This window comes from Dendrobates tinctorius, unplaced genomic scaffold (assembly GCF_039654945.1).
Source record: "Dendrobates tinctorius isolate UK_male_01 unplaced genomic scaffold, ASM3965494v1 ptg000064l, whole genome shotgun sequence".
NCBI lineage: Eukaryota > Metazoa > Chordata > Amphibia > Anura > Dendrobatidae > Dendrobates > Dendrobates tinctorius.
The window spans coordinates 6,238,905-6,252,349 of record NW_027361732.1 but is presented as its reverse complement, the minus strand read 5'-3'; the positions used below and the strand labels follow the sequence as shown (position 1 = coordinate 6,252,349).

Genomic DNA, 13,445 nt, shown 5'->3' with positions numbered 1-13,445 from the left:
TGGAATTCTGATATTCCAGTGCTGATATTCCATATCTGAGACAGGCTAACATAGAACAAAATTTCAAAAAACATCACAGAAAAAAGATACAGCTTTACCCACACTAAGACAGATTACCAATGTACTAGCAGGATGCAGTAGACCTGTTTGTTCTATGTTAGCCATTTTCAATTTTAGTGTTAGGACTCACAAGAGTAGAGACCCTTGACCTGGGTTGCGAGCGTACCTCTTTTGGCCAAAATATCGACTAATACCCCGTGTAATGTATTTATCTTATACATTATTCATCTTTATTGTTGAAATGTTTTCATTTTTATTCAGGATGCAGCCAGGCTCTTTATTGTTGAGTGTACTGAGGTGTCTGCTCTTGTGGGTGCACATATATAGTGCTGGACATGCCCACCTGGTCTAATAGTATGGGTGTCATCCCTGTGCATCACACATATCTGTGTGTGACATCGGCGGCCTTGCCTGCCGATGCCCCTTCAGTGGCGGTGCCCGCCGCAGCGTTTCCTCACCTGCGCGCTCCTGTCCTCGCGCACTCCCGCTCTGCCCTCCGCCCTGCTGCGGGTACCCGCGCCGGCCTTAGGTCGCGGGCGCGCATTCCCCCGCTCTCTTCCGCTAGTGGGGGGCGTCACTGAGGGGCGGGGCTGCAGGACGTACTTCCTGGCTCAGGATATATCAGGCGTCCTCCCTATATGGAGGGCGCCTGGTGATTGTATGGCTACCCTGCACACTCCGGCCGCATATCTTCTCTATAGTAACCCAGCCTGCCCTTTTGTCTAGTGCTACTTTCCTCTGCCTGCCTTCTGTCCTGCCCTGTTTCCCTCGGCCAGCCTTGTGTCCTGCTCCGCTCCCTTCTGCCTGTCTCTGCCTTGTCCCTTCCACTCCGATTCTCCCTCCTGTGGTCTTCTGCCTAGTGCCCTCCGTTATTCCCTCCTGGTACTCTGGTTCCCGTCCTGCCTTGTCCTTCGAGCCGTCCCTCTTGGTACCGGTTGTCGCGGTTCTGCCCCCTGCGGTCCTGCCCCTAACGATCCCTGTATAGGGGTCGGTCTCCACCTGATGTGCTCGGCCCAGGGGCTCCAGATCCACGGCCCAGAGGGTCCACTCTTGGACGTATTTAGCCTGAAACGTCACAGTATCACCAGGCCATGGATCCCGCCGGTGCCGCGGCCGCTACACAGAAGGAACTGCTTTTCCTACGAGAAAATCAGACCCGGATAATGTCCTTCATGAAGTCAATGGACACCCGGCTATCCGCCCTGCAGACCTCAGACCCCGGTCACGCTCCCCTCCTGGCCAGCCTCCAGCAGGAGCTCGCGCAGCAGCGCGACGCTCAATCCCACATCTTAGGTTACATGGCATCCGTGGATGATCGATTGCTTCCCCTGCAATCCTCTGCGGCCGCTCCAACTCCTTTCCGGGACGTAGTTTCAGCCCCATCTCCCCGTCTGGGTAAACCCCCCAGGTACAGCGGAGACCCTAAGTTATGTCGGGGTTTTCTAAATCAGTGCAGACTGCACTTTGAGCTGGCACCCCTGCAGTATCCTACTGACCGCGCCAAGGTGGCGTTCATTGTGTCCCATCTCGAGGGTGAGGCCCTGTCCTGGGTGAATCCGTTGTGGGAGAGGGATGACCCCGTAGTGTCCAGCATCCAGAATTTCTTGGAAACCTTTCGCAAGGTATTCGATGAACCGGGTCGTTTAGCGTCCACTACGGAGGCTCTTTTTAACCTCCGCCAGGGTTCCCTTACCGTGGGGCAGTACGCCATCTGCTTTCGGACCCTGTCTTCTGAGCTGGGATGGAACAATGAGGCTCTTGTGGGTGCCTTTTGGAGAGGCCTCTCCAGTAAGATCAAGGATGAACTTGCCGGGCGAGACACTCCCACCACCCTGGAGGATCTCATTTCTCTGGCCACTCGTATTGATCTGCGGTTTCAAGAACGCGCTCGAGAGGCGGCCAGGGAGAGAAGGCCCTTTAGGCTGTACCAGGCTCCTGTCCCTCATTTCCCTGCATCTCCTGTTAGCACCGCTCCTGAGCCCATGCAGATTGATCGTGTCAGACTGTCCGAGCAGCGGCGCAGGGAGAGGATGACCAATGGACTCTGCCTGTACTGCGGAGGGGCCAACCATTTTGTGCGCACTTGTCCAGAGAGGCCAGAGAGACCGGGAAATGCCTCCACCTAGGTCAGGTAAGAGAGGACCCCCTAGGTGATCATGATTCCTCTCTCCCCCTTACCCTTTCAGCTTTGATAATTGCAGGTCAGGAGCGTGGATCTGTGGAGGCGTATGTGGACTCGGGTGCAGCTGGTAATTTCATCCGCCAGGAGGAGGTTGATAAACTCCGGATCCCGGTAAATGTACTGAGGAACCCTCGTGCAATTTCCTCCGTCGATGGTAAACCTCTACCCGGACTCATCACCACGGTTACCGTCGAAGTAGTTCTTCAAATCGGAGCACTCCACCTCGAGAGAATAGCCTTTTATGTCCTGCCGCAATTAGCTCACGCTGTTCTTCTTGGGTTACCCTGGCTCAGACTGCATGAGCCGGTGATCGACTGGCGCTCTGGGGAAGTTCTCCGTTGGGGGCACTCCTGCCAGGAGCACTGTCTGCGGGCTCTCATTCGTCCCCGTCCATGGTCGAAGCCAGCCGATCTTCCGGGCCTTCCCGCACCGTATCACGCGTACGCCGATGTATTCAGCAAAAGGGAGGCGGACTCTTTGCCACCACATCGCTCCTATGACTGCCCTATCGACCTGATCCCCGGAGCCACCCCTTCCAGAGGGAGAACGTATCCTCTATCCCCAGCAGATACCACGGCTATGACGGAATACATACAGGAGAATCTGGCCAAGGGGTTCATCCGGAAATCCTCGTCCCCTGCGGGCGCGGGTTTCTTCTTCGTTCGGAAGAAAGATGGATCCCTGCGACCCTGTATTGACTACCGGGGCCTGAACAACATCACTGTTAAAAACCGGTACCCGCTTCCGCTGATTCCAGAGCTCTTCGATCGGCTGAGGGGGGCCAGGATCTTCACGAAGTTGGATCTGCGGGGAGCTTACAACTTAATCCGAATCCGCGCAGGGGACGAGTGGAAGACGGCCTTCAATACCCGGGATGGCCATTATGAATACTTAGTCATGCCGTTCGGTCTCTGCAATGCTCCGGCGGTGTTTCAGGAATTCGTAAACGAGGTATTCCGGGACCTACTCTATTCCTGCGTGGTGGTATACTTAGATGATATTCTCATTTTCTCGGCCGATCTGTCCTCCCATCGGAGAAGTGTACGCATGGTCCTGCAGCACCTTCGAGAGAATCATCTTTACGCCAAGATTGAGAAATGCCTCTTCGAGCAAACAGCGTTACCTTTCTTGGGATATATCATCACAGATTCCGTCCTAAAGATGGATCCGGAGAAGCTTTCCGCGGTACTCCAGTGGCCCCGTCCAGTTGGCATAAAGGCCATCCAGCGTTTCCTCGGTTTCGCTAACTATTACCGACAGTTCGTACCCCACTTTTCTACAGTTACCAAGCCCATCACGCTCCTGACCCGTAAAGGGACGAAGTCTAACAGCTGGTCTTCCGAAGCCGAGGACGCCTTTCTTGCCCTGAAACGCTCTTTTGCCTCTGCTCCGATCCTACACCGTCCAGTGGCCAGTAGGCCCTTCATCCTATAAGTAGATGCCTCCTCCACTGGAGCTGGGGCAGTCCTCTCCCAACAGGCTCCATCCGGACGTCTAGTTCCCTGTGGGTTCTTCTCCAAATCTTTTTCCCCTGCGGAGTGCAACTACTCCATTGGGGACCGGGAGTTGTTAGCCATTAAGATGGCGCTGGAAGAATGGCGATACCTGCTCGAAGGGGCAGTGCATCCCTTTACTATCTTCACGGACCATAAAAATTTGGCCTACCTGCAATCCGCCCAGAGACTCAACTCCAGACAAGCCAGGTGGGCCCTGTATTTTTCCCGTTTTGAGTTTAAGCTCCACTTTCGGCCCGGCAGTAAGAACATCAAGGCTGATGCACTTTCCAGGTCCTTGCAGTCTCCTGAGAAGGAGGAGGATCCATCATATATTATCGAGCCGGCTAAAGTTATCTCCATGGCTCCTGTAAGATTCTCTACTCCTCCACCAGGCAAGACCTTCATCCCTCAGAACAAGCGTCTGGAGGTGCTGCGCTGGGGGCATTCCTCCAAGGTTGCTGGGCACGTTGGAATTAAGAAGACCCTTTTGCTTCTCTCACGGTATTATTGGTGGCCCTCCCTCCACCAAGACGTAAGGGACTTTGTAGCCTCCTGCACGACCTGTGCTCAGAACAAGGTTCCGAGGACTCTGCCCTCCGGTCTCCTTCACCCGTTGCCTGTGCCAGAGGCTCCTTGGCAGCAAATCGCAATGGATTTCGTGACTGATCTGCCTCAATCTGCTGGATGTACTACCATCTTAGTCGTAGCAGACCGCTTCTCCAAGATGGCCCACTTCATTCCCTTGTCCGGACTGCCATCAGCTCCGAAGTTGGCCGAGATCTTTATCCACCAGATCTTCAGACTGCATGGTCTTCCTCAACGAGTTGTGTCTGATCGGGGGGGTCCAGTTTACCTCCCGATTCTGGAGGGCTCTCTGTCGGCTTCTGGGCACGTCTCTCGACTTCTCCTCGGCGTACCATCCGCAAACCAATGGCCAAGTGGAACGAATTAATCAAATCTTGACTACCTACTTACGCCACTTTTCCAACGCCCATCAGGATAATTGGGTCTCTCTCCTACCTTGGGCAGAATTCGCTCATAATAATCATCCCAGCGAATCAACCGCCAAGTCGCCGTTCTTTGTAGTAACTGGGCAAAATCCTGGTGTTCCGCTGCCCTTTTCCGCATCGTCTGGAGTTCCTGCAGCAGATACTCTCGCCAAGGAATTTTCGCAGATCTGGAGGGAGACCAGGGAGGCGCTCAAGGAGGCCAGCATCCGAATTAAGAGACACGCAGACAAGAGACGAAGGGATCTACCCCCGTACCATCCCGGGGACAAAGTCTGGCTTTCGACCAAACATATCCGCCTAAAAGTCCCTGCTTACAAGTTAAGTCCTCGATACATCGGGCCTTTTGAAGTACTTGGGCGCATTAATGAGGTAGCCTACAAATTGAGGTTGCCGGCATCACTCCGAGTCCCTAACGCCTTCCATGTCTCGCTCCTTAAACCTGTGGTTCTGAATCGGTTCCAACCAACTTCCATTTCCCCTCCTTCTCCAATTGGTTCGGACGATGTCTTCAAAGTAAAGGACATTTTGGCCAAAAAAAGGGTCAAGGGAAAGACTCTTTTTCTTATCGACTGGAAGGGTTTTGGTCCCGAAGAGAGGTCCTGGGAGCCTCGAGAGAATGTAGATGCCCCCCTTATCATGAAAAGATTTCTGGCCAACCTCAGAAGGGGAGGACATAAGGGGGGGGTACTGTGACATCGGCGGCCGTGCCCGCCGATGCCCCTTCAGCGGCGGTGCCCGCCGCAGCGTTTCCTCACCTGCGCGCTCCTGTCCTCGCGCACGCCCGCTCTGCCCTCCGCCCTGCTGCGGGTACCCGCGCCGGCCTTAGGTCGCGGGCGCGCGTTCCCCCGCTCTCTTCCGCTAGTGGGGGGCGTCGCTGAGGGGCGGGGCTGCAGGACGTACTTCCTGGCTCAGGATATATCAGGCGTCCTCCCTATATGGAGGGCGCCTGGTGATTGTGTGGCTACCCTGCACACTCCGGCCGCATATCTTCTCTATAGTAACCCAGCCTGCCCTTTTGTCTAGTGCTACTTTCCTCTGCCTGCCTTCTGTCCTGCCCTGTTTCCCTCGGCCAGCCTTGTGTCCTGCACCGCTCCCTTCTGCCTGTCTCTGCCTTGTCCCTTCCGCTCCGATTCTCCCTCCTGTGGTCTTCTGCCTAGTGCCCTCCGTTATTCCCTCCTGGTACTCTGGTTCCCGTCCTGCCTTGTCCTTCGAGCCGTCCCTCTTGGTACCGGCTGTCGCGGTTCTGCCCCCTGCGGTCCTGCCCCTAACGATCCCTGTATAGGGGTCGGTCTCCACCTGGTGTGCTCGGCCCATGGGCTCCAGATCCACGGCCCAGAGGGTCCACTCTTGGACGTATTTAGCCTGAAACGTCACACTGTGTGACTGGTGTCCTATGCAAGCTCTATCTGGGTGCATGTTTAGTACTACACAGCCACTCCATGAATTTATAGATTTGTGTGTGGCTTTCTGCATCAGTGTTTTGCCCCTGTGCTGTTCTATGTTAGCCATTTTTCAATTTTATTGTTAGGACTTGCAAGTGTTGGGACCTTTGACGGGGGTTGTGAGCTTACTTATTTTTGCCAAAATATCGACCAATACCCCACGCAATGTATTTATCTTATACGTTACTCATATTTATTATTGCAATTTTTCCATTTTTATGTAGGATGCAGCCATGCCCTTTATTGTTGGTTGGGTGTACTGGGGTGTCTGTTCTTATGGGGTGCACTTATAGTGCTGGACAGCCCACCAGATCTAATAGTATGGGCATCATGAATAGGCTGTAAGCCAGACACTGTGCATCATACGTATCTGTGTGACTGGCGTCCTATACAAGTTCCATCTGGATGCATGTTTAATAGTACACAACAACCCCCTCCATGAATTGGTAGGTTTGTGAGTGGCTGTCTGCATCAGTATTTTGCATCTTTATCATGGGGGTCTGCTGCATCCTGCTAGTTTATTGGTAATCTGACCTGGTGGAGATATGTGTCACTGAGGATGTTAGCTTCAGTAATATGAAAGTGGAAAAATGCTTAAGCCAACTTTTCATGAGAGGGATTAATCGGCCATATTAAGGGCTGGGTTTTTGTGAACATCTGAAGAGTGGGTGGGAGGTTGTTCAGCATAGCTCCACCCCCAGGATGTTGTCCAGAAGGTAAATATAGAGAATTTGGACGCATTCAGTGTTCGGTGTGTCTCGAGAGGAGATCTCAAGAGTTGAGCTCATGTTAAAGAGAATTGAATTGTGTGTTTTTTTTTCCCTGAGCAGGCGAATCACCATAGCCACACAGACTGGCGTAGCGTGGGGGGGGGGCGGGGGGGGCGGTCCGCCCCAGGCGGCATGTGTGTGGGGGCGGCGCGGCAGCAGCAATTCCACCCTGCAGTGCAGTGCAGCGGCGGGCAGGGAGCGATGCGATCACGGCAGCTCCGCTGCCTGCAAGAGTGAATAGCAGGAGCGGAGCGGCAATGGTCCGTCCTGCTTCCTGCCCGGAGGCCGCGCTTCCTGTTTCACACAGAGGAGCGCCGCTGAGTGACGTCATCATTCAGCGGCCGCTGCTGTATGAGGGAGGAAGCGCGGGCGATGCTGCGGACAGGTGAGAGGAGAGAGGTGGTGTCTTGTGTGTATGTATGTATGTATGTCTGTGTGTGTGTGTGTGTGTGTCTGTGTGTATGATGGAGCAGGCAATGATGGGAGTGATGGTCTAGAAGGCAATGATGGGGTGATGGAGCAGACAATGATGGGGTGATGGAGCAGGCAATGATGGGGTGATGGAGCAGGCAATGATGGGGTGATGGAGCAGGCAATGATGGGGTGATGGAGCAGGCAATGATGGGGTGATGGAGCTGGCAATGATGGGGTGATGGAGCAGGCAGTGATGGAGCAGGCAATGATGGGGGTGATGGAGCAGGCAATGATGGGGTGATGGAGCAGGCAATGATGGGGTGATGGAGCAGGCAATGATGGGGTGATGGAGCAGGCAATGAGGGGAGTGATGGAGCAGACAATGATGGGGTGATGGAGCAGGCAATTATGGGGTGATGGAGCAGACAATGATGGGGGTGATGGAGCAGGCAGTGATGGGGTGATGGAGCAGGCAATGAGGGGAGTGATGGGGGTGATGGAGCAGGCAGTGATGGGGTGATGGAGCAGGCAATGATGGGGTGATGAAGCAGGCAATGAGGGGAGTGATGGGGGTGATGGAGCAGGCAATGATGGGGGTGATGGAGCAGGCAATGATGGGGTGATGGAGCAGGCAATTATGGGGTGATGGAGCAGACAATGATGGGGGTGATGGAGCAGGCAGTGATGGGGTGATGGAGCAGGCAATGAGGGGAGTGATGGGGGTGATGGAGCAGGCAGTGATGGGGTGATGGAGCAGGCAATGATGGGGTGATGAAGCAGGCAATGAGGGGAGTGATGGGGGTGATGGAGCAGGCAATGATGGGGGTGATGGAGCAGGCAATGATGGGGTGATGGAGCAGGCAATGAGGGGAGTGATGGGGGTGATGGAGCAGGCAGTGATGGGGTGATGGAGAAGGCAGTGATAGGGTGATGGAGCAGGCAATGATGGGGGTGATGGAGCAGGCAATGATGGGGTGATGGAGCAGGCAATGAGGGGAGTGATGGGGGTGATGGAGCAGGCAATGATGGGGGTGATGGAGCAGACAATTATGGGAGTGATGGAGCAGGCAGTGATGGGGTGATGGAGCAGACAATGATGGGAGTGATGGGGTGATGAAGCAGGCAGTGATGGGGTGATGGAGAAGGCAGTGATGGGGTGATGGAGCAGGCAATGATGGGGGTGATGAAGCAGGCAATGATGGGGTGATGGAGCAGACAATGATGGGAGTGATGGGGTGATGGAGTAGGCAATGATGGGAGTGATGGGGAGAAGGCACAGTGATGGGGTGATGGAGAAGGCAGTGATGGGGAGAAGACAATGATGGGGTGATGGTCGAGAGGGCAATGATGGGGTGGTGGGTGAGAATGCAATGATGGTGGTGGTGGAAAGGGCAATAAATGGGGGTGGTGGAGGAGGAGGAAATGATGGAGGTGGTGGAATGGGCAATGATGGGAGTGGTGGGGGAGAAAGCAAAGATAGTGGTGGAGAAGAAAATGATGGAGGTGGGGGAGAGGACAATAATGGGATGCGAGGGGAGGAGGACAATGAGGGGTGTGGGGGATTGGGATGGGAGGAAGGGGGACTTATAATGGCCTTAGGAACAGGGGGAGGTGGAGGAAGACATTATCGTTTATTATGTCTAACACAGTCCCTTAGTATATAGTGTACTCACTAATTCTGTATAACACCATCCTTAGTTACATAGTTTCCTCTTTTATTATGTATAACACCGCCCCTTATTACCTACCATCCTCTCTAGTTATATATGGTGCCGTCCCTTATTATATAGCTTCCTCTGCTGTTATGTATAGTGCTGTCTCTTACATAGTGTATTTTTGTTATTTTTGTTATTCACAGCGCCCTCTTTTATTACATGGTCCCCTCTCTTGTTAGATATAAAATGACTGCTGATCGAGGAGCCGGTGACCAGACGACCAGTCCATCAGCTCCTCCATTAGAAAGGAAGCTTTCCCATGCTCCATCAGCCATCATTGCATTATACAGCTAACAAGACAGGACGGTATGTAATAAAAAACAGGGCTCTATATAATCCAATATGTAAGGGACAGAACTGTACATAACAAGAGAAGGCACTGTGTATGGGACAGCAATATACATAATAAAGGAGACTATGTAATATATACCTGTATGTGTGTGTGTGGCTATATAATATCAATAATCTATCTATCTATATATATATATACACACACACACGTAGCTTTGACGCCATAAAAGGAGGGGGGCCCGGACACATTTCTTGCACAGGGACCCCAAGCTGTCAGTGTCCGCCCCCTGTCCGCCAAAATAATTTGTACTTTCTGGTTTTTTTTCTGTCACATTATTAAAAATTATTATTAAAAAAAGCCATTAGGTCTTCATCCAGCATCATCAAGCTAATACATACATATATATAGAGAACTGCAAGAAGTTGAAAGTCTAGAAATTTAGAAATAATAGCAGAGTTAGTAGCAGACTAAAAATTAGATCTTTGAGTGTAGTGTGGGCTCTTCGGATGCTTCCGAATTATCAACGACCAAAGGGGCGGCAAATTTTTCGACCGCCCCGGGCGCCACAAACAGTTGCTACGCCACTGACTGTACTGTATGCTATTTTATTTTTCCCATTATGTCAGAAGGGCCACTTTTTTTTCTTAACCTTGCACTGGTTTATACAGTACGATATTGTCAGGATCCTGTCAGCGCTGGCGTGCAGCTTCCGCTGAGCAGGGACTCACCCGCACTGTAGGGGGGCCCGGGGTCAGGTACAGCCGGAAAGTACAGATACACAGGACCTGTGGACGCTGAGTTTAGCAAGCAGTCACAGAACCTACGGTCTTGTGACTGCAAGGGGGCGGGGGACTGCAAGGGGGCGGGGCTTAGCATCCTGCTTTCAGAGATGGCAGGACACTATACAGAAATACTCAGAGTCAGGCAAAACGGAGGTCATACACAGAGATATCAGTAAAGTACCAGGGATGAGACAGAATGGATAGTCAGGGCAAAGCAGAAGTCAAAACCAAACAGACATAGAAGGTACCAAGCATAATCCAAAGCAATATCCAGAGAACAGACCGAGTCGTACACAGAGAATCAAGCAACCAGAACACAGCACAAACACACTCAGGGGTTACCACACAATGCCAAGGGCGAAAGTATAACTGACGGCGGATGGGAGCTTCCTGAGGCTATAAGAAGCGTTCCCAGAACCAATGAGAGGCCACCATAATAGGTCCCAGGTGTGCAGGTAAGAGTCTGCACTGAGATCAAAACATTAACCCCAGAAGTGCCTTTCACCCAGCACTGGTATCATGACAGATATAATAACCCAGTTGAAAATGTAAACGTAAAGCGTTCCTTTGATTACCTCTTTAAGAAGCCGAGTGAGTCAATCTAGCACACCCCCCAGACTAAAATTAGCTCCTGAAGTTGCATAATCTTCATCTAATGTTTAGATAAGTTTAATTTCTATTCTCATGCTACTGTGATAGCACGTTTGGGTTCTTTTAGTTTATTCCACTGGTATGTGTATGCTTTTACACAGCAATGCGAATTTGCTATCATAACAAAATGCTTTGTAGGGAGCAAGTTGTGCCATGCTCCGACATATCATATCACCAGATATATATCATTCATGCGACACTCCAGCCAAGCCTGTCACTAACCACCTCAGCTGTGACTTTTGCATTTATGGCACTCAGCATTCATCTCTTGCGGTGGTGCCCATCAGCTGAAAAAAATGCACCAAATTCATTAAGAGACACACAACTAATTATGAATTTAGCATATTGTACTCCAGCCCACTGCTCATCAAGTTTGTCATATATAACACCAGTCTTGGTTAATCGGCATCTTAGTCTATCGTCAGCAATGCCTTTTTTCATTGTGGTTCATTCCACACATACAATGTGTTACATATCACTATATTTGGGGATCTCTAGCACTAGATGTATTTATATGCCTTGGATATTTGTCACATGAAAACTAGTGTAAGTGCAGAATGAACGATAATGGCCATTGGCCAGGGCAACCATTTCAAATGTTTCTGTACATAAAAAATTTATGCCCAGATTCATCATAATCGGCATGAACATCGCAATTGCTTGCCTGAGTCATATGCTTCTGATTCATTATGAGGCAAACCCCACTTAATGAATCAGGAGAGTCTCCCAAGTGGCATGCACTTCTATGTTCCTCACCCAAAATCTCACTCCAGTCACAGACTGGAGTAAGACTTCTAGCATTATGTACACCACAACTCATCATGAATTCGATGAGCCGCGGCATCATGCCCTGCCCCATTTTGGTGGATTTAGGCAAAATTTGTGTAAAAATGCCAAAATGTACAACATTTAGCAATTTTTCAAGTCAATTTTCCAAAGAATTCTGGCATAATCACTTTGATGAATCCAGGCCTTAATCTATGAAAAACTGAACAACTTTGCAAATACATATATAATGTTTTATTAGAAAAAACTGTCCCATATATTGCACTGATTCTGAATTATAGCATGGTTGGTAATCCAGAGCAGCCTTGAAGGCCTTGACCATTTTAAAACCTAATTTTTCCATAGAGTTACAGACCTATAAAGTATCAAATAGAGCTGTTATTGACTTTTACCAGATCCAGCTCTGTCTCTCCGTTGCTGGGCTGATCTTATTTGACCGGCTGCAACAGTGATGTCACAGCTACAGCCCAGTGAGCAATGCAGTCAATTACTAGGCTCATCTATCTTACTGTACCATCTACTTCAGCTCAGCAATGATGTGCACTCTGGACATGATGTCACCACTGCAGCCTGTCAACAGAGACCATAGACGAGACGGAGAGGCAGTGCTGGACTTAGGAAAGGTGGTTAGCAGCTGCGATTGTTATTTATAGGTCAATAACTTTTATAGGTCAATAACATTTTAAAATGGGCAGCCCCTTTAAGTCAATTAGCTTGTTTACCCTTGTAGTCTCAAAAAATGCCACCCTGGCACATTGTCTGGATAGAGATTGTTCTTGTACTTTGTATGCTAGAAAGTGTAGCATTCACACCAGGCACCATATTCTGCGATATTATTCATACCAATACGCTATGTCAGATGTGTACTTTTACGTGTGTGGTTGTTGCTACCTGACAAATTCTAATTTTATTTCTTTATCCTCAGAGGTCAAAATGTAGGCAATGTGAACTTAAATATATTTAGATTCCCTCAACAGTGACTTCCATTATAAAGAAACTTATACTATATAGTTTTAGTTTTTTTTGTAGTTCTCCAAATAATTGAGAAAACTGTGGGTTAAAAAACTGCAAATTATTGGATTGTCTGGCATTGTGTAGCAATGTGTAAAGAATTTTATTATATATTACCTGAAAGTGGCCACATGGTTCTTCTCAAGGAAAAAGCCCAACAGAAATAATAATAAATAGGTCTTCATTTCCAGCAAGCTGTGAATACGTTTATGGTCGGAAACCCTATTGCTGGAAGATCTCACTCACCCTCCAGTTCAGGACTGTTGGATGTTTACACTTCAGTTAAACTTTAAAGCTTAGTGTCCACATTGCTACACTAGTCATTTCTTTTAGAAAACCTTCCTTTTCAAATTATTGCTTCACCGATTTTCAGAATTAATAACTCTTTACCCCTTGGGGCCAATTTTCTACTTTTTGTGGTTTCGTTTTTTTCCTCATCTTCTTCCAAGAGCCATAGATTTTTTTTATATATTTTTGTGGGGCGATTTGTAGTTTAGATTGACACAATTGATTTTATTGTATCATGTACTGAAAAAAGGGGAAACAATTCTAAGTAGAGTGAAATAGTGAAAAAAACTGCAGTCTTGTCATTGTTTTTCGTGCCTCCTTTGTGTCCTCCAGATGGTAAAATTCTCTGTTAGAAAATATTAATGCCCTGCGCAAGTGCCGTAGAAAACTGTCCATATTTTGCTCCTAGAAAGTAATAATACCCTATGTGTACCTTTGATGGTCACAAGACTCAGTGCCATTATAATAATGATGCTTCTTAGGTGCCCAGTTATAATTTAATAATGTCCCCTGTGTTCCCCATGTACAGCTTCTCTATACATAGTA

The 13,445-nt window shown here is 49.7% G+C and overlaps 1 protein-coding gene across 1 annotated transcript in view; it reads right to left on the bottom strand.

Moving 5' to 3' along the window:
- CPB2 (carboxypeptidase B2) overlaps positions 1 to 12,886 on the bottom strand; it is a 76,032-nt gene extending 63,146 nt beyond the window's left edge. The window contains exon 1 of the mRNA XM_073580264.1: positions 12,729 to 12,886. Within this exon, the coding sequence (XP_073436365.1) occupies positions 12,729 to 12,796 (68 nt within the window). The 5' untranslated portion in view covers positions 12,797 to 12,886. The remainder of the gene's footprint in view (positions 1 to 12,728) is intronic.
- Between the last annotated feature and the right edge of the window lie 559 nt (positions 12,887 to 13,445).